The sequence below is a fragment of the Papio anubis genome, chromosome 16, assembly GCF_008728515.1.
Source record: "Papio anubis isolate 15944 chromosome 16, Panubis1.0, whole genome shotgun sequence".
In the NCBI taxonomy this organism is placed as follows: Eukaryota; Metazoa; Chordata; class Mammalia; order Primates; family Cercopithecidae; genus Papio; species Papio anubis.
In genome coordinates, this window is record NC_044991.1 from 4734569 (window position 1) to 4755150 (window position 20582).

Genomic DNA, 20582 nt, shown 5'->3' on the forward strand with positions numbered 1-20582 from the left:
GGTTAGCTTTGGGACCAGAGGTGCAGCTGTCCTGTGGGTACGGGAAGCCCAGAGACCTTCTGTTCTGGGCCTTGTCCTGCTTCGGTCCCTGAGCCGGGAGCTCTGAGACCAGCCTGGCCAGCGTTGTTGGGTCAGCGTGAGTGTGGTCCCAGATGCCCAGGCCCTGTTGCTGCCTCAGCTATGGGCTTGCGGCAACCTTGAGGCATCCCTCCACTTCTCTGGGTCTCAGTTTCCCCATCTGGGTGGTAGGTCTGGATGCTTCCCCAGATCCTCCTCCTCACTCCTCCCCTTCCTGCTGGCCCCACCACCACCCTGAACTTTCCCTTCATGCCCACAGAGTGATGGCAGCCCCCGTGGGTGGGTGATCAGGGCTGGCCGGGTGTGCAGGTGTGGCTGGAAAGGAAAGCCCCTGCCTCCCTCCCTTCCAGCGTCGTTTACGCAAAGCCCTGTGGGACCCACAGCAGGAGCGCTAAGCTCCTGGTCGAGGGCAGTCCGGGGAAGACATCTCAAGGAAGGCAGCCTCTGACCTTGGCCCTGAAGGACCTGCTGGAGGGAAGGAAGGTGGGTTCCTGGGAAAGGGACAGACGTGGGCAAAGGCCTGGAGGTGTGAAGAGGATGTGGCGACTGGGCATCAGAAGTGGGGAGCAGCAGGTTAGAGTGGGCTGGGGCAGGGGAAGATGAGGTGGGGGTGGTGCCAGAGGCAGTGATCTCAGGTCTGGGGACCCCAGGGCAGGGAGGAGTGGCTTCAGCAGAGCTTTAGAAAGACCCTTCTGGGCAATGAGGTGGAAGATGGGGAAGCAGGGAGGAGGCTGGTCCTGCCCAGCAGCCGCAGATGCAGGACCCGGGCCACTCGGGGGCTGAGGAGAGGGGATGACTGAGTCTGCAGGACTGTCTGGTGGCAGGCGTGCCAGGGTAGTGTGCTTGGCCAGGTCTGGGGTTGCAGGGTTGCCTGCCTCCTCCCCAGCACTCAGGGCAGTACCAGGCACTCACTCAGTCGGTACCCAGCACATCTGTCAGAAGGTCTGATGGCTGCTTCTGGGTCTGGGGCCCCACGAACTCCCAGGTCAGGGCCCATCGCCCAGGGGTGGCAGAGCCTGTGGTGGCCCCAGGTGTGCTTGGCCCCCAGCGGCACAGGTGGGAAGGGGGAGTGGGTGACCGGGGGCTGGATGACTTCCCGGCTCCCCTGACTCAGGTCTTCCCAGGATGACTTCACCGCTGGCGGGGAAGTGCTGGGAATTTCCAGGTATGGCCGACATCGCCCCCCGCCCAAGGAAGGCAGATCCATCCCGGGACTCCTCCTGTGTGCCCCATGGCTCCCCTCAGCCTGGGGAGGGCTGGCCTTCAGAGGCCACACTCCCGTGGGCCGAAGCGCTTGCTCAGCCCCATCACTGCCCCAGCAGGGTTGTCACCCGCCTTGGTGGCACTGCCCTGGGGATGGAGTCGCACGTCGGGCACGCCTTCCTGAGCCTCAGGGTGTTCAAGGAGTGTTCCTGGGGGGTGACAGGCCCAGGATCCCTGGATGCCAGGCAGGCTGGTGTTGTGGACAGAGCACTGGATAGGGAGTCAGTGACTCTGGACTCCAGTCACTCCATGTCTGCAGTAGTCCAGAGTGCACAGGGACGCAGGGCCTGAAGACCTGCGGGACATAGCCCCTGAAGTGGCCAGCCTGGGATGCTGTGGACCTGCACCTGGGGAGGGGCACTGGACTGAGGGCTGCCGACTGCACATCCCCATCTGCTCTCTCTCAAAACCTGCCTTCCCAGCGTGTGGCCTGGGGGCTCCCCTCCAGGCTGCAGCTCCTGGAGGTATAGGGGATCACCTGGTACCCCATCGTGCTCTTGTATTTCCTTCTGGCATCTTTAGGAGTCAGGCAGTGTGTGCGGTGTGATGCTTCCCTCTCCTGCAGGAGACCTCCTGTGGTCTATCGCTGCTTTGGAGCAGCCTCGGAGAGGTGGCTGGGGCTGGTCCCCTACCTTCAGAGGCTGGGGAGAGCCCGGCTTTGCAGTCAGCTCTGACTGTGAGCCCAGAGCCCAGCCCGGCTTCCCCTTACCGCCTTCCTCGGTGGAGATTCCTGTGGCACGCAGGACGGGAGGGTGGGAAGAGGCAGAGCTCAAAGGTGGGGGAAAAGCCACGGGGTCTGGTCTTGCTCTTGTCTCTGATACCAGATCACTGCCACACTGCTGTGTGGCCTGGCCCGAGATGCTGCTCCTCTCTAAGCCGCCTCTGTAAAATGGGAATGACGAACTCCAACTGCGAGCTCACCGTGGGGGAGGCAGGGACGGTGCTCAGGACCTCGGGCCACTTCAGTCAAGGGCCCTGGAGTTCTGAAGGCTCCATAAACACTCACTCAGCCAGGCTGATGAGAGGCGGAGGAGGCCGCCCCTGGGGAAATGGGCACTCTGGGCCACGAGGCATCCAAGCTGCGCAGTTGGCTAGGAGGCCGTGGCAGCCTAGGAATTCTTGGAGGGAGCATTCCAGAAAAGTGGGCTGCTTAAAAGGTGAGGGGGATGTGGAATTATGCAGAGGGGGCTTGTGGCCCAGAATGGGTCCCCTGCTTTGGAGAATGCAGATGGCCTATGTGGGGCTGGCCTGGCTCGGGCTCACCCTCTGTCTGAGACGCTGTGTGGCCCAGGCATGGACTGGGTGTGGCTCCCATCTGTTCCTAGAAGGAGGACCCCTCAGGACTATGGCCTGAGGCTCAGTCTCAGGGCCGGGAGCTCAGTCCTATCTTGCAGTCTGCAGAGAAGTGATGGCTCGGCCCCCAGACTTGCCATTCAGCCAAGTTCAGAGCGGCCAGGAAGGCCAAGGTGCTGGCCCAGCCACAAAGTGTCCAGACTCCTATCCTGGCCATGGGCCAATGGGGCCTGCCAGCTCCCTCCAACTTGTTCCACTTGTCTGTCCACCCACCCATCTGTCCTGAGGTTTCAGGTTGGCATCCTGGTCACCCAGGCCTGCAAGACGCCCCTGCGTCCAACAGATCTGTGGCATCAGGGCCAGGGCTGGGGCTGGGAGTCCCATCCTTGCTAGGATCTCAGCTAGCTGTGTGGTCTCAGGTGCTGTGGCATCTCTGGGTGTTTCTGTCCCCATCTGTACTGTGGGAAGCAAAGAGAAAGGCCAGGGTAAGACCTAGGGAAGGGTATAGCTGAATTTCAGTCCCAACGGCTTCCTCAGGAGCCCAGTACAGATGTGATCCTGTAGAGAGTGGAGAGGGGAGAATGGAGAGAGATGCTAGTGGACTTCTTGGAGGAGGAGGCACTAAGCTGGGTCTGGAATCTTGCCTGGCTGCTGGAGGGGGCAAGCTGCCTGCCCCTGGATGGGGAGAAGCTAGTCCAGTGTGGCCAGCACCTGGTGCATTGTGATGGGCCCCGGGTGCTGGTACAGATCTGGAAGGTTCTGCAGTCAGAGGTCAGTGTCCTGTGGTTTGGGGATCACAGCGAGTGGGTGAGGCTCTCATTTCACAGATTTAGCAGATATGGTGGCTGGGAGTGTCTGCCCTTGACCTCATTAGCTGTGGGCTCCTTGTGTTGGCCAGGGGTGCAATGGATCCCCTGGCTGTGGCTCATCCACCTGCAGCAGCCTCAGCCCTGCCTGGGGCCCCCAGCTCTTCGCCAGCTTTTTCCCAGGCGGTCTGGTTCTTCTCCAGGGTGGGGTCCCAGGCTGCCAGGCCAGGAATGCCAACTATGTGGGGAGGGTGGGGGGGCAGCCGCCCGCCGGGGGCGTGAGGGAGCAAGTGGACGCTCTGATCCCTTCCCTGGGAACACTGTGAGCTGAGAGCTGAGCAGAGCAGTGGCGTGGAAAGAGTGGCAGGTGGGACTGCAGTGGAGGCAGCCTGCAGGATGCCCCACCCACCAGCAGGGCGTTTCTCCCCATTGGACAGACAGGCAAACTGAGGCTCAGGGAGGCCAGCGAGAGCCAGCAGCTGAGCAGAACTCGAACACAGGACCCCAAACCCAAGCAAACGAGCAAACCTCTTTAGTACACAGCTGCAGGTACCCAGATTGTCACCTCAGCCCCTCACTACACAGATGGGAAACTGAGGCCAGGAAGGGCAGGGAGGGGCAGAGGGATGGCCTCATTCCTGAGCTGGGCCCTGGGGGTGTCAGCCCTCTGCTCTCCCCAGCCCCTTCCTTGCCCACCCCCCACCCGCCCAGCTCCCTTTGCCTCCTCTAAGGATGCACTGTCCCAGCCCCCACCCACACTGCTTTCTTCTGGCTATTGTCTCTCAGCCTCAGTTTCCTCATCTGTAAGGTCAGGCTGGCAAGGACCAGCCAGGGGAACCAGAGTGGGGAGAGGGTGGGAAAGGGTGGGAAGCGGTTCCAGGGCCCCACACACCATGAACCCTGCTTGGAAAAGGAAGCGCTTTGGGCCTGTCCCTTCCCCACAGGTGTAAGGCCCCTTCCAGGCCTCACCTGCCACTTGCCAAAGGAGGGCTGATTGTCCCTTGCTCTCAGATGAGAAAACTGAGACTCAGAACAGCCTTGGGGTGGCTGGGAAAACCCCTGACCCAAGCCCCCCGACCCCCATCCCACGGAGCGGGGCCCTCCTCCAGGAAGGATGGGGCACCAGCTGTTGAGCCCAGACCTGTCCTATTCATTCTCTCTGGCTCCTTCCCACCGGCACGCCCAGCTCTGGGCTGCAATGCATCCCCTCCAGCTTCCTCTGAGGGCAGCGCTGGAGCTGCTGTGGGGTCCAGGCATTACGGGGCAGGTGCAGGTGGAGCTGTGTTCTGGGTGAGTGGGGGTGTCTGACCAGTCTGCAGCCTGTGGTTCATGGGGTCTGCTGAATGACCCCAGACCTGGCCCACATTCTTATCCCCATTTGACAGGCGGGAACACTGAGGCCATCACCAGCCCCTGCCCCATACTCAGCCCCAAGGAACCCTGCTGGGCTCCAAAGCCATAGACGAGCCCCTATATGGATGGAAAGTTCCGGGCCAACCCTCTGCCCACCTGAGGAAGAGGCTGGCGAGGACTCGGCCCTGGGTGGGCACGGGGGCCAGGCGCTGTCCTCCCGGGTATCTGCTGAGTTACTTCCTGGATGGGTGGATCCAGGCCCGCCTCCCTGGCTGATCACAGATAATTGGAGCATTCTTCAAATATTTTTGCCAGAAGATGCCTGAGAAGGAAGAATTACAAAGCGCCCCGGGCCAGGAGCGTGGGCTGCAGGAGCCCGGGGCAGCCCAGCAGCCAGGGCCAGGGGCCGGGAGGGAGGCCGGAGATCAGGCCCAGGCTCAGCCGGCCTGTCCCTGCCACCCAGAGAGCTGGGGAGGGGGCTGCCCATGCTCCCTCAGCTGGAGGGGTGGGGTGGCTCATGCCCATGTTGAGCTTAGGGCCTGGCCAGGTGCTGGGCAATGCTGGGGACCCCTGCCCTGGGGAGTCTGCCGCTGACACAGTGGCTTTAGGACAGCCTGAGAGGTCAAGCATAGAGTCTGGGCGCTCCCAGAGGGGGCTGGTGGGTGGGAATGACTCCCCAAGGAGGGGTCTCTGCAGTGGAGAGCTCAGCAGGTCAGGCGCCAGCATGCTAGGAAGCAGTGTGGGCAAGAGTGAGGACTGAGGGGGCAGGCCTGGGGCCACCTGGCCAAAGTGGCCAAGGAGGAGCAGCCTGGGCTGGGGCCGGGAGGTGGCTCAGGCAGGCCCCAAGGCCACGATCCTGCTGGTGTCAGGGTGGGGCGTGGACCCATGCCAGGGGTAGGATGGTGGGTGCCCTGGGGGCAGAGCAGGGCGTGCTGGGGAAAGGCTTTCTGACCTCCGTGAGCTGTTTGAAAGAGGTGCATGTTATCTGCGGGGGAGGGCAGGCGGCCCCTGGGGTTCCGCTTCTGGTTCCTGTGGCTCTAGGGGGTCTGGGATGCTGAATCCCGGGCAGGCTCCAGCTGGGTTCCAGGAAGAAGTCAGATCTCGTGTCTCCCCGACGGAGCGCTGCCCCGTCCTTCCCGGGGATGCTTTCAGCGGCGGGGTGGGGGCTGCTTCCACCCTGAAACTGGGTGGGATGGGCAGCACTAGGACTGCTTGGGTGCCGTGCTGGGAGCTGGTGTCCAGTCCAGAGCGAGGTGGGAGAGCAGGGGTCCAGCCAGGCTGCTGTGGGGCCATTTGCGCCCCCCCACCTCCACTGGCAAAATGGAGCTGGGCTGTGGTTTGTGGGGTTGGTTTTTGGGAATTTGGAGGAGAAATGGGATACTGAGGTGGAGGTGCCTGGCTCCCAGGCCTCCTCAGGACACGAGCCCACATCTGTGTCATAGCATAGCCGATTTCTCTCAGGCCTCACCACCAGAAAGACACAGCTTGTCCTGTTGCTGGCGGGGCGCTGTGCCCTCTTGAGGGGTACTTTGGGTGGTTTCACCCCCATACTCCTCACCACCCCATCCCCCAGTTTTAAACGCTGGGCCCTGACATGGACTGTGGGCATTTTCTCAACCCTATGTGAAGTGGGGGTACAAGCTGGTTTCAACTGACCTGTAACACAGTCTGAGTGACAAGGGGACGCCCCACGGCAGCCTTGCTGCCCACCCAGCCTGCAGCCCTAGCCCCTGCCTGCACAGGCAGGGCCCGCTGTCGGGGAAGAGTGTCTCCTGCAAGTGTCTATCAGCCACTTGTCACCCACCATTCATTCACTCATTCTGCGGTGACAGCTGAGGCTCTGCCACGCCTGGCCTTGCACCAGGCCCAGCATATCGTGGGGAGTAAGACAGGGTTCTGCCATCCTGGACCCAGCTACGGGGGCTCAGACCTGTTTGTGGAGGGCCCATGACTCAGTCTGGAGCCTGAGAGAATACTTGCAGCTTGGTGCATGTCGGGGGGCTTCCTTCTCCAAGAGCTCCTCAGGGCCCAACCCCACACAGCCTGGCCCCAGATGCAGCCTCCTGCCCCTAGAGACTTGCATGGGAGGGTGGCTCTCCAGGAGGACAAGTGACCACACTCTGCCCATCCTGCCCCCACTGTCTTTGAGGGTCAGGGATGGGGTATGTCCCAGGGGAAGGGTTGATGACAGGGCACTGGGACGGGAGGGGTGGGTTCCAGCCCTGCTCGCTCCCAGCCTTCCTCAGCTACCAGGAAGGCTGCTGAACCTTTCTGGACCTCCGATTCCTGTTCTGAGGGAAGAGTAATCATGATTATTGCCACCATTCTAGCCCTTGGCCCCCCGAACTTTGAAATAGCAGCCCTGAGGGGACTCTGAGGCCAGTCAGGCACGCAGTGGGTGTTCACTCTGCCTCAACCACTGAAAACCCTGACAGCATGCGGGATTTAGGTTAGACACCTACCTGCTGGGGGAGGCGTGGAAGCGGGGGTTACTCCTGAACACAGCAAAGGTGTCTGCTGGGGGAGGCGTGGAAGCAGGGGTTACTCCTGAACACAGCAGGGTGTCAGGGAGAGGACAGCGTGACTCTAATTCCGGGCACAGGTGAGATGCTGCCCACCCCCTGCCACCTGGGCTCAGGGTACCCAAGAGTGAGATGATAGGTTACCCCAAAGCTCCTGAGAATGTTGGAGGAGGGAGCCCCCAGGCTGGGCCTTGGCAGAGATGGCACCGCCCAAATGAGGGTCTTGGCCAGAGGGGCCACGTCCCACAACCCTGTTCCTCCCCATCACTGCTGATGGCCCTGCTCCTTTGGGAGGAAGGATGGTCGCTATGTGGCAGCTCTGTCCACTGCCTGAGTGCCAGGCTGGGCATAGGCAGAGCAGGAGGGCACTCCACCAAGGGCTATGAGCCCCCACAACTCCCTGGGGTCTCCTGCACTTAACCTTCTCACTGCCTGGGAGCTGCTGCGGTGGGCTGTTGCCCGCATTCAGGGTCCATAGAGGCTGAGGGCCTGGTGGGGACAGGCTGGCTGATGGGCACAGGCTGGTGGGGACAGGCTGACTGATGGGCACAGGCTGAGGCAGAGGAGCCCTGGCAGGGCATTCTGGCTCAGCCCAGCTCTGCCTTAGGTCGGTGGCTGGCCCAGCCCAGCGGCCCCATGGAGCATGTGTGCAGGAAACGCTAGCACCCGCAAGGCGGGCCAGGCACACACAAAGCACACGGGCATGATTTTTAATGTTGGCATTTGAATTTTGAAGTGTGTTTTCTGGGGTTTTTTTGTTTGTTTTTTTGAGATGGAGTCTTGCTCCCTCATGCAGGCTGGAGTGTAGTGGCGTGATCTCGGTTCACTGCAACTTCCGCCTCCTGGTTCAAGCAATTTCCTTCTTCAGCCTCCCAAGTAGCTGGAATCACAGGCGTGCGCCACCATGCCCGGCTAATCCTTGTATTTTTAGTAGAGATAGGGTTTCACCATGTTGGCCAGGCCAGTCTCAAACTCCTGACCTTAGGTGATCCACTCGCCTCGGCCTCCCAAAGTGCTGGGATTACAGGTGTGAACCACCGTGCCCGGCCTGTTTTCTGTATTTTAATTATTGTAAGAAGCCTGGAGTTTCCATTCCTGCTTTGTTATTGCCCTATTTCAATAAAGTCACATACTGTAATACTTTCCTTTTATGCTGAGATATAATTTACGTAAAATGCGGAAATCTCTAGTGCACACCTTGATGCATTTTTACATATGCGTGCCCTCATGCAACCACCACCCAGCTGGGGACAAAGAACATTCTGGTATATCGGCAGGCTCCCTCTGCTCACTCCCAGTTGGTGCCACCCACCCAAGGGTAACTATTCTGACTTCTCTCTCCAAGATGAGGTGGGCTTGTTCTGGGTATTTTTTTTTTTGAGATGGAGTCTCACTCTGTCACCAGGCTGGAGTGCAGTGGTGCGAACTGGGCTCACTGCAACCTCCAACTCCCTGGTTCAAGCGATTCTCCTGCCTCAGCTTCCTGAGTAGCTGGGATTACAGTCTCCCGCCACCACACCCAGCTAATTTTTGTATTTTTAGTAGAGATGGGATTTCACCATGTTGGCCAGGATGGTCTCGATCTCCCGCCTTCGTGATCCACCCACCTCAGCCTCCCAAAGTGCTGGGATTACAGGCGTGAGCCATGGCGCCCGGCCGGAGATTCTTAGAAGTGGTGGAATCCACACATCCTCTTTCCTGGCTTCTTTCACGCACCGTGGTGTCTGTGAGGCCCATCCGTGTTGACGCGGGTCGGCAGCTTCTTCGCCGTGTAGTCACGCTGCATGAATGGACCACACTTAATTTCTCCATCCTCCTGTTGACAGACGCCTGGGTTGTTCCCCATTTATGCGATAGACCCATGTGCATATCCTTGGGTGATCACAAGCACAGGTTTGTCCTGGGTACAGGAGAGAGATTGCTGGGCCACAGGGAAGGGCTGATCTGAGCATGGACCCACTGGTGGTAGGTGCAGTGGCTGATGTGGATACCCAGTGGCTTCACAGTTGCTGGTCTCGGGCTTGGGGCCCCATAGACGCTGGTCCCTGATCTCCAGGGGAAGGCTAGATCCTGGGGGTCAGACATTGTGTGTCCAGTGAATGAGTCAGTAATGAACTTTGCAGTCTCAAGCTTCAAGGGTTAATGATGAGGGCTCTCACTGCAGACCAGCGGCCCGTGCTGTGGACGTCACAGGATGGGCCCTCCCAGCGGCCCTGAGATGGATATGGGCTGTTATCACTCCCATTTTACAGAGGAGAAAACTGAGGCACAGTTAAGAAACTTGCCTGAGTCTCACAGCTAGGAATTTGCAGACTCAGGCGCCCCAGGGTTGTGGGGCTGGCCTGGCACCTGGCTAACACTGCCGCCAAGGACTCGCCTTCTGTCCAATTCTGCTCTCATCTGTCACCTGGCAGTGGTTGAAGGGGCTGGAGTGTCCTTACCTTCCCCTCACCCCTACTGCAGCCACCTCCTCCTGAAGGCAGCCCCACTGCCTTGGGGAGACTCTGCCAAAGAGCAAGGTCGTCCCGCTACCCAGCGGCAGCCCCTCCTTGTACACGGGGCTGGCTCAAAACCTGCATCGGGATGCATCTCAGGAAGCTCCTGAGCCTCTGCTGGTCCCTGGCCTGAGACTGCAGGGCCTTGCCCACAGTCCCTGGGGAATGAGGAGGAGGCTTCTCGTCTGCAGGGCTAAACTCTTCTCCCATAAGCGCCTTCCCTGCAGCGGGCTGGCCCAGGCTGGGGTAAGGAAACTTTCCCAACTTGCAACCTGCCCATCCCACCTGGCATCTCGCCTGTGTCCCGAGGCCCCATTCAGTGCAGGGGGATGAGCCGGGGGCAGAATTTTTCCATGGAAAAGGTCAGCGACTGAAACATGAACGCCCCCGCTCCCAGCATCTCTGCACTCACAGCCACTCAGAGCCTCCCTGGCCAACCTTCCCTGGGCACCCAGGAGAGCAGCCGAGGACAAGGGAGCCACCCCTGAGAGTTTTCACACTTGGAGCGAAGCTGGGTCTGCTCCATAGGGTTTGCTGAGGGTGCCCATGGCCAGCCCACGTTTCCCAGTGGCCCCATACCCCGCAGTGATCCTGTGCTTCCCAGTGGCCCCATGCTCCCCAGTGCCCCCACGCTCCCCAGTGCCCCCACGCTCCCCAGTGACCCCACGCTCCCCAGTGGCCCCAGGCTCCCCAGTGCCCCCATGCTCCTCAGTGATCCTGTGCTTCCCAGTGCCCCCACGCTCCCCAGTGCCCCCACGCTCCCCAGTGACCCCACACTCCCCAGTGGCCCCAGGCTCCCCAGTGCCCCCATGCTTCTCAGTGCCCCCACGCTCCTCAGTGCCCCCACGCTCCCCAGTGGCCCTGGGGAGAGCACGCTACCCGCGTGGCTCTCTGGCCTCCTCTAAATCGCTGGCTATTTAGTTGGTAGATATTTTTCCCCCACTTCCCACGCCAACCATTCTCTAAGGAGGGCCAGTCCCAGTCACCCCTCTCCCCAACCCCTCCCCTCCAGGTGGAAGGAATGGCATGGGCCAGGTCTGGGGTGGGGTGTGGCAGGGCCAGGCCAGCTCCGGGAGGGCAGGGGTCAGACTGGACAGTGCCCGGGGCAGCAGTGGGAGGGCAGGGATGGCAGCTGCATGGGAGCCGCCTGTGCACCTGGAGTGAATTGCTGTACGGCCTGAAGGATTTTAAGCAAAGGAAGAACTCAAGCTGTTTTGAGAGTGAAAAGCCGACCCAGTGCCTGCTCCAGGCCACATTCCAGCGTATGTCCCACACTTACTACGTGGCACTCCTTCTTCTACCTGAGTTCTGGACTCAGAGACTGGGCTCCAAGCCTGGCTGTGCAGCCCCAGGCAGGTCCCCTAGCCTCTCTGAGCTCCAGTCTGCACACCTGCAAAATGAGGATGGCACCACTCACCTAGCAAGGTGAGGATTAAGTGATACACCGGTGAGGTCTGAGGTCCCAACGGCCCAGAATCGACCCTCAGAATGGGAGCACCTGGTATTGTTAGTGGAAACACAGACACCCTCACTTAGTAAGGGGGACAATTTTGAAATTATTTCTGAATTATCAACCACATCTAATTATTTATACTCCTGGCACAAAATACAGTGCAGGAGCCTGTATTCTATTCCCCGATGCCTTTACTTCCCCTTTCACCTGTGCACGGGCACACAGTGGGCTACTGGGGGCTCTAGTCCCCCTGCTCCATCAGCCCCACACACCCCGGGTAAGTGTGCAAGGCAGCAAGCAGGGCGTCGGCTGGGTGGGCCTCTCACTTCCCCTTCAATTGGGACCTAATCTTCACTGGGGTGCAGAAGTCCTGTGTAAAGATAGAGTTTTTTAAATCGTGGTTAAAATACGTAAAATAAAATTTACCACTTTAACCATTTTTAAATGAACAATTCAGTGGCATTTAGTCCATTCACAATGTGGTGCAATCACTACCCCCAGTTCCAGAACTTTCCATCACCCCAGATGGAAATTCCATACTCCTTAGGCAGCCACTCCCCATTCCCCGTTTCTCCACCCAGCCCTGGCAATCACCTTTCTACTTTCTGTCTCGATGGATTTGCCTATTCTGGACATTTCATATCCCTGGAGCCACACAATATGTGGTTTTGGGGTCTAGCTTCCTTTATGTAGCATTGTATTGTTGAGGTTCCTCCACACTGTGGCATAACCCAGTGCTTCGCTTGTTTTTATGGCCACATAATGTTTCACTGTATAGATAGATCACATTTGATTTATCCACTCAGCTGTTGACAGGCATTTGAATTTGTTTCCACTGTTTGGCTATTGTGAGTAGTGCTACTGTGATAATTTGTGTACAAGCTTTAGTCTAAACACCTGTCTTCAGTTCATTTGAATATATACCAAGGGGTGGAATCACTGGGTAACTCCAGGTTGAACTTACTGAGGAACTGCCAAACTATTCTCTACAGTGGCGATACCATTGCATGCTCCTATCGCCAATGTATGAGGGTTTCAATTTCTCCACATCCTTGGCAACACTTGTTTCTTTCCTTCTTTCTTTCTTTCTTTCTTTCTAATCATAGTCATCCTAGTGGGTGTAGGTGGCATCTCATTTTGGTTTTGGTTTGCACTTCCCCAGTGATTACCGAGGCTGAGCATCTTCTCCAGCTTGTTGGCCATGTGTATATCTTCTTTGGAGAAATGTCTACAAGCGCTTTGCTCACTGTCACACTGGGTTATTTGTCTTTTTGTTGTTGAGTTGTAGGAGTTCTTTCAGATGTGGTTCTTAAGTACTGACTTGTTCATGTATTCATTTATCTATACCACAAACACTCGAGATGGCTACACCTGGCAGCCCTGAGACCTGACTGAGCAGACTTGACACTGTCCTGGAGGGGCCCACCGTCTGGTGGGGAAGCCGGGCATGGACACGGTGACTGTGAGACTGGAGAATGGGCTCTACACCTGCAAAACCAGCGCCCACTGTGCTCCCCTTCAGTGCCAGGGAATAAGGAGCTTGAGCACAGTGGGGCTTTCACTTGGGCCCTGAAAGGGAAATGGAATATGTCAGACAGGAAAAACAGAGAAGGAGCAGCACCCAGGGGAGGGACCAGCAGACACAGCTGGGAGGCGGGGTCACCCGAGGCCAGACCCCAAGAGGCCTCTAGTTCCAGGCACAGGGGCTTGGATAGTCCCCTGGGCAACGGGGACCTAGGGACGGGCTTTGAGCAGAGGATTGACATGGTCAGATCTGGGTGCTGGCAGGGCCAGTGGTGGACAGCTGCCTGGAGGTGGGAGGCCAGGGCTTTGGCCATCGCAATGATCCATTGCTGCCCCAGGGTCCACACTAAGTCCTATCAGGGTCCCCCCAGCAAGGGCATCTACTGCAGATAATGGGGGTTTCTCAGCCCTGAGGCTGCGGGGAGAATTTGGGACTGGAGAGTGTCCCTCAGGCCAGGACTGAGGCGGGCTCTGTCCCCCGGCAAGCAGGATGCCCGGCAGGGTTCCCATCCATCTCATTTCCCCAGCTCGGTTTTCCGAGGATCTACAATTACTTTGGGCTGAATTCCCCAGATTCCAGCCCGCTCCCCGCCCCACCCATCCAGATGCTCTTCCTCCATGCCAGTCTGGGGCTTTTCTGCCCATTGTGCCCGTGGGAGACCCAGGAAGGTCTTGGCCAGATTAGTGGGCGGGCCGGGCGGGCCTTGGGGATTGAGTGTCGCCCTGGCGGCCCGGCTGCAGCACGTGCTGTGGGCTCAGGCCACACGGGGACTTTCCAGCTGGCTGTGGGTGCTCGGCTGCCCTGGAAAATCACTGACTTGTTTCCCTCAAGAAAAGGGCGGGCGGGCAGTAGGTAGAAGGGTCCCCAGCACACTAGGAGCCCAGGGCCATGGGCATCAGCTTCGGGGGCCCCTGGCGGTCCCCCCAACTCCCACATCTTTCCCCCTCATTAAACAGGCCCGATCTGTTGTTTTGAAGCCAAGCACTGTGCTGAAACCCGCTGTTGCCTGCAGGTCTGCCTGAATCCAGCCGCCCCACTCCTTCCAGCTTACTGCCCCTTCCATGGGTGCTTAAAGCCAGATGACTGGGGCAGCCGCTGTGGAAGGCGGTCCGGCAAGTCCTCAGAAAGCAAAGGGACCACCTGACCCAGCAACTCCTAGGTCCGTGCCCCAGAGACCGAAAACAGCGGCTCAAACACAAACCTTACCCGCACGTTCATGGCGGCATTACTCACAGTAGTCCAAAGACGGAAACAGCCCAAATGTCCACCAGCCATGAATAGATACACAAAATGTGGTCTATCCACACAATGGAATGTCATCAGCCTTACAAAGGTATGAAGCACTGACCTGTGACCACGCAAATGACCCTTGAAAACATGACGCTAAGTGAAAGAAGTCAGACACCAAAGGTCACGTGATGAATGATTCCATCCATAGGAAACGTTCAGAATGGGCAGATCCATGGGAACAGAAAGCAGACTGGTGGTTGCCGGGGTCGGGGAGGGGAGGACGGGGAGTGACTGATGGGTGTGGTTTCCTTTTGGGGTGGTGGAAATATCTGGGAACCTGACGGTGCTGGAGGTTGCACAACATTGAATGTATTAGATGCCACAGAACTGTACACTTCAAAGTGGTTCATTTTATATTATGGGAATTTCACCTCATTAAAAAAACACACAAGGCCAGGTGCGGTGGCTCACACCTGTAATCCCAGCACTTTGGGAGCCCGAGGCAGGTGGATCACCTGAGGTCAGGAGTTCGAGCCCAGCCTGGCCAACACGGTGACATCCCGTCTCTACGAAAAATACAAAAATTAGCCTGGTGTGGTGGTGGGCACCTGTAGTACAGCTACTCGGGAGGCTAAGGCAAAAGGATGGCTTGAACGCGGAATGTGGAGGTTGCAGTGAGCTGAGATCATACCACTGCATTCCAGCCTGGGCAACAGAGTAAGATTCCGAAACTCTGTCTCAAAACAAACAAACAAACAACGACAATCCCTCTTATAACACTTGAAGTGGAGTGAGTGGGACCTGCAGGTTCTTGTCTAGGGCTTCAGGTCCTGAGAGTTGCTAGGAGATTAGTGACAAAGGACCCCTGGGGGACCACTGCGAAGCTGCAGTATTGCAATAAGGCCCCTGCTGCAGGCCTAATTTCTTCCTCTGCATGCACCCAGTCACCCCAACAGGAGAGAAAACAGCCACAGCCGCCATTCCCGGTGCAGCCTTTCTCCCTGTGGTCGTCTGAGCCTGGGGATGGGTGGTTTATACCCCCATTTCATGGGTGTGGAAACTGAGGCTCAGACAGGGAGTGCCTTCTCAAAGGTACACACAGGTCAGAGCTGGAGTCAGTACTGGGTGGGCTTGGCTGCTGTTCTGCTCAGCAGCCCACCTGGCCCAGGTGCCACGGAGGGGCCATCAGGGAATTTATAAATGAGGGGGAAGCCCCGTTGGTCGGGGAGTTGGGGTCTGCCGCTTGGAGACAGCTGCAGACAGTCCTGAGTTGGCGGCTGCCACATCCCAAGCATGATCCTGTCTAATCTGAAGGGGCTGTGTATCTGATTCAGCGGCCTGGAGAGCTGTAGGACTTGCGGTTACGTGATTCTTGTATTCTGAGGCTCAGAGGCCTGGGTGTATGTGGCTGGGGTTGCGCGTGTGAGTTGGGGTGACACGTGTGGTCACCTGGGGTCATGCGTGTGAGTTGATGGGAAATGGCCCCTCTGATGGCAGGGATCTGCTTGTGCCCTGGTGGGCAGAGCTAGTGCAGGGCTTGCGACTGAGAGGCCGAGTGGGGGAAAGGTGGTGGGGGTGAGGAGGGGCGCTGGCCGCCGCTGTCTCACAGCCTCTGTCTCCTCCCCTCTGCAGAGCACTGTCATCAGTGGTGGCCCTGGGAGCCAACATCATCTGCAACAAGATTCCTGGCCTAGCCCCGCGGCAGCGTGCCATCTGCCAGAGCCGGCCCGATGCCATCATTGTGATCGGGGAGGGGGCGCAGATGGGCATCAACGAGTGCCAGTACCAGTTCCGCTTTGGACGCTGGAACTGCTCTGCCCTCGGCGAGAAGACTGTCTTTGGGCAAGAGCTCCGAGTAGGTAAGGGCGCCTCTGGGCTCAAGGGGCCCAGCCATCGTGGCCGGGGCAGTGGGCCAGGCCACCCACTGAAGGCCAGCCCAGGCCACTGTTCCGCACACGCCTCCCGGGGGGTCGATTTCTTTGCCTTCCTGTGAGCCCTTCTGCGTGCCTGGCCTGGCCCTAGGGGGCACTGCCGCGTCTGAGGCCTCGATGGGAGCCAGGCTGTGTGCAGATGAGGGTCCTTGCTCAGGGCTGGAGGACATTGTCGTGATGTGGCCGTGGGCCCGTAGGCTGGCTGCGTGGCAGTGCTGGCGGTGCTGTGCAGTGGTTGGGACGCACTGTGATGCTGCCTAGCAGCTGTGCAGAGGAAGGCACATTGCCTCTTCTGGCAGCACCTCCATTCCTGTTATCTGGAGAGTAGCGAATAGTAATGCTTACTGCAGGGGGTAGCTGGGGCACAGGAAGTGCTGCGTGAATGCCGTGGATTCTGAGAGTGGAGGGGCTTCCAGGTAGAGGGAGCCGAGTGAACTGTGCAGGATGCTCCAGCATGACGCATGGAGCACGGAGAATCCGATGGCCGGAGGGCAGGGCGGGTGGGCAGATGTGCGGAGTGGGTGGGCCTCTGGTTTGATGGACACCAAGAGATCACCAAAACCTGCCAGGTGGGCTGGCAAGATCCCTGCTGACTGTGCACAGCCCCTGAGGCCACAACCCTTCCCTGTCCTCACAGCCTTGGGGATAAGGCTTCATCATACCCATTTTACAGATAAGGAGACTGAGGCCCAGAGAGAGGCTTTAAAAAGTGACTTTTGGACTGGACCTGGTGGCTCATGCCTGTAATCCCAGCACTTTGGGAGGCCGAAGTGGGTGGATCGCCTGAGGTCAAGAGATTGAGACCATCCTGGCCAACGTGGTGAAACCCCATCTCTACTAAAAATACAAAAATTAGCCAGACATGGTGGCATATGCCTGTAATCCCAGCTACTTGGGAGGCTGAGGCAGGAGAATCGCTTGAACCCGGGAGGTGGAGGGAGGTGGCAGTGAGCCGAGATCGCACCATTGCACTCCAGTCTGGGTGAAAGAGCAAGACTCTGTCTCAGAAAGAAAAAGGAAAAGGGATCTTTGGAGCCTGACCTGGGTTTGAATCCAGCTGTGTGACCTTGAGCACGTCACTCGGGGCTGCTCAGGGCCTCAACTTCCCCACGGGTGACGTGAGCTCCAAGCCAGTAGGCCCTTGTGTGGGTCCCTGTGGCTCTCCCAGGTGCTCAATAAATTGCTGTTCTGTGCATGAGAGTGGGGCTAGTGATGTGCCCTGCCCTCCAGGCTGTGGCGAGAGGCAGAGGAGGGGGGATAACTCGGGCACAGTGCCAGGCTTGCAGGGATGCCTAGCCCATGGGCATAACATGTCCTTCTGATCCTGGAGCTGAGCAGAGCCGCAGCTGCCGGGACACAGGCCAGAGCTAGGTTCTGCAGGGCTTGGAACGCTGGTGTGGGGCTGGGGGTGGCGCAGGGGAAAAGCCCCTGGGGGCCCCTTTGTGGTGAGCAGCCTGTGGGTGGCGCCTGGCACAGTGAGGAGGGTGGCACCGCCCGCTCCCTGGGGCCCCACCACCCAAGTGCAGTTCCCTCCTTCCAGGTGCCAGCTGTGGCAGGCAGGGCTGCCCATCCACCCCGGTGGGGAGGGTGTCGGCACGAGTACTCACTCATGCTAGGGCCCATCTGCCTGCCTGGCCCCTCAGCGCTGAGCTGGCGGGCTCGGAGGCAGCTGTGGGTGCCCCTGCCTCCCGGCCGAGCCCCCGGGGAGTTGCGGCGGAGCTGAGCGTGGATCAGGTGTCCCTCGCCGCTCCTGCTAATCCTCGCTGCCTCACCGCGCCAGGAGAGGGGCAGACGTGGAAATCGTCCTGCTGCTCGACAGAGGGCTGGGAGCTTGAACTTTATTTGGGACCATGAGACATGGGGTGAGGGACATGTGGGCCGCCCTGGGCATCTCTGTGGGATCCCTGAGCTCGCCTGGGAATCAGGCTGTGTGGCCATGCGGCTGTGTGTGCTGTCCTGTTCCTCGACCCTGGAAGTGCTGCATCCCGTCACAGTCTCTTCTGCTGGGGAACTCACCTAAGACACCCCCCTTGCTTTCCCAAGCGTTTCAGAAGCAAACTTTTTGGCAGAGCTGTCCACACCCACCATCCTCATTTCACACCCTTGATCGGGGGCCCCCACTGCTCTCCGTCTGGACCTCTCGTGGCCTTCCTGGTATCAACTGTTCCCCCTTCTTCCCTGGCTTCTGGGCCCTGGCTTGTAGCCTGGACTTCTCCGCCCAGTCCCAGCTGGGAAGTGCCGGCTCTTCCAGGTGCCCCTTGGCCCCCTTGCCCTGCTCTGCCCTGTCAACTGCAGGCTCACTCCTGCCCACGGCTTCCGTTCTCCGCGACCCATGCGAACATCTGGCCCGACACACTCAGCACCCTGTTACTTAAATCTCCTGTCCCCAGCTTCCCCCAGGCCATTTGTCTCAGCAGAAAGCTGGTATCATTTCCCCCCACACCTCAGGGCTCTGCCCCATGGCCACAGCACGGTCTGCTTTTCTGGCCCTCCTCTGGCAGCTGTCACTGCCTCCTGCCCACACCAGCCCTAGTTGTTGAGTTAAACAGAAGCCCTTCCTCCAAAACCTGCAGTAGCTCCCTATGGCCTCAGGATAAAGTGAACTTCTTAGCCTGGAATCTGAGTAGCTGCCTCCCATATTCACCCTGGTTCCCCACATCCCTTCTGAAAACCAGAGCTTCAGGCATATCTGGCTCCTCTCTCCTCCCCAAACACGCCAGGCCCTGTTCCCCTTCCAGGGCTCAGCTGCGGGAAGTCATGAGCAGGAAGAGAGGCCGACCAGGGAGGCTAGCCATGTCCGAGGCCAGCTGGGTGCCCTGGCATGGGCTGGGAGCTGGGCCATCGGTTGGCAGGCTGCCGGGACACTTGTGGGAACAGCCACTCAAGCAGTGCCAATTAATGATTGGCCCTGAGAAGGGGCTTGGCCTGTGTGGGTGGGACAGCCCCTTTCAGGCCTTGACCTCAGGCTGTGCCTAAATCTTGAGGGCTGAAAGGGTACCCCTTAAAAGGGCAAATCAACCCCCTGTGCAAAGTTCCAATCCCTTTTCCATCACCCGGTGTGGGTGCTTGTATGCCTCTGGGGATGGAGCGCTCCCTTCTCCCCATTAGACAGGTGTTTCTTCTAATGACCCTGTGCCGGCGTTGCCCTGGGCCCCTGGGTTCCAGTTGCTCTGCTCCCCTCAGAGGGTCAAGGCTCACACTAGGCTCCCCTCCACTGCTGTGGTTCCCCTCATGCCTGGAGGCCTCCTGAGCCCATCCCAGGCCTATTCCTCATGCGTCGAGAGAGGCTTGTCTCTTGTCTCTTCTGTTGACTAGAAATGAGCTTAGAGGTGACTGTCCCCAGCTGAGCAGTCTTCTGCCACGGTTGGGGGAGGAGAATAAAGGGGCGGCGTGAGCATCAGGAGAACCTCGTATCCCAGGAAAGTCTGTTGGAAACCTGGGACCCCCCAGCAAGGCAGGGAGTTTCAAACAGGCACTATCATCAAATCAGGGTTGTCAGCAAGGGCTTCCCGGAGGAGGTGACCCAGGCCAGCCTGGAGGTGAGCACAGGGAAGGGGGCGCCAGGTGGATGGAACAGCATCTGCTGAGGCTCCAGGGCCAGAAAGCCGAAAGCACTTTTCCAGGAATGACAGGAGCTTCCAGGGCCAACAGCAGAGGCTGGAGGGTGAGGGCAGGGCTGGAGCACCAGTGAAGCTCTGGAGGGCCCAGAAGGCATAGGAGATTCTGAGCAGGGGAGGGCCTTCCCTCTGCAGGCCGCTTCCTTCCAACCACGGCGCCGCCCCCACGCCCCTGGAGCCCGGAGTCCCCCAGGACCACAGGCCTGGGCCTGGGGCAGCGGCTGAGTGCTCTCGGGCCCCCTAGCCCCACCCTTGAGCTGCCAGGGAATGCGGAGTCCTGCCCATCATGTGCTGGCTTCAGACATGACCAGGCATAGGGACTGCCCCTAATCCATGCTCACGTGAGCGGCCGGGGACACCACCACAGCTGTCGCCTGCTCCTGTTTGCTTTGGGGGCGAGCTCTGCATGCGGAGTGTCTTCCTGGGCTGCACACAGCGGGGGCTCAGCAAGGGCTGTCAGCTGCTGGACAGACTGAGGGGCCAAGAGACCCATCTCGGGGTATCTGAGAGGCCAGGGGTCGTGGGGTGAAAGGGTGACTTCCAGGCCAGGTGCATCTACTGCCCTGCAGGGCTTTGCAGGCCAGGCCCAGTGACCCCCAGCAGGGACGAGGTCTCGAGGGCTGGACTCTTCACCTGTTCACTCTGATGGCCCCAGGCCACCTCTGGCAGGGAAGCGTTCATAATATGGTATGGGCCAACTGAAATGTGCTATAAGTGTAAGATACACATGGATTTTTGAAGACTCAAACCCCAAAAGCAAATACAGTATCTCTTGAATAACTCTTCTACTGATTACATATTGAGATGGTAAGATTTTGGATATAATCGCTAAATAAAATATACTATCAAAATTAAGTTCACCAGCCAGTCACGGTGGCTCATACCTGTAATTCACTTTGGGAGGCTGAGGTGGGTGGATCACTTGAGGTCAGGAGTTTGAGACCAGCCTGAGCGACATGGTGAAACCCCATCTCTACTAAAAACACAAAATTAGCTGAGTGTGGTGGCACATGCCT

The 20582-nt window shown here is 58.8% G+C and overlaps 1 protein-coding gene across 1 annotated transcript in view; it reads left to right on the forward strand.

Moving 5' to 3' along the window:
- The window catches only part of WNT7B (Wnt family member 7B), a 56042-nt gene that overhangs the window by 11350 nt on the left and 24110 nt on the right, over positions 1-20582 (forward strand). Inside the window, exon 2 of the mRNA XM_003905700.4 lies at positions 15651-15877. Coding sequence (XP_003905749.1) covers positions 15651-15877 — 227 coding nt within the window. The remainder of the gene's footprint in view (positions 1-15650; positions 15878-20582) is intronic.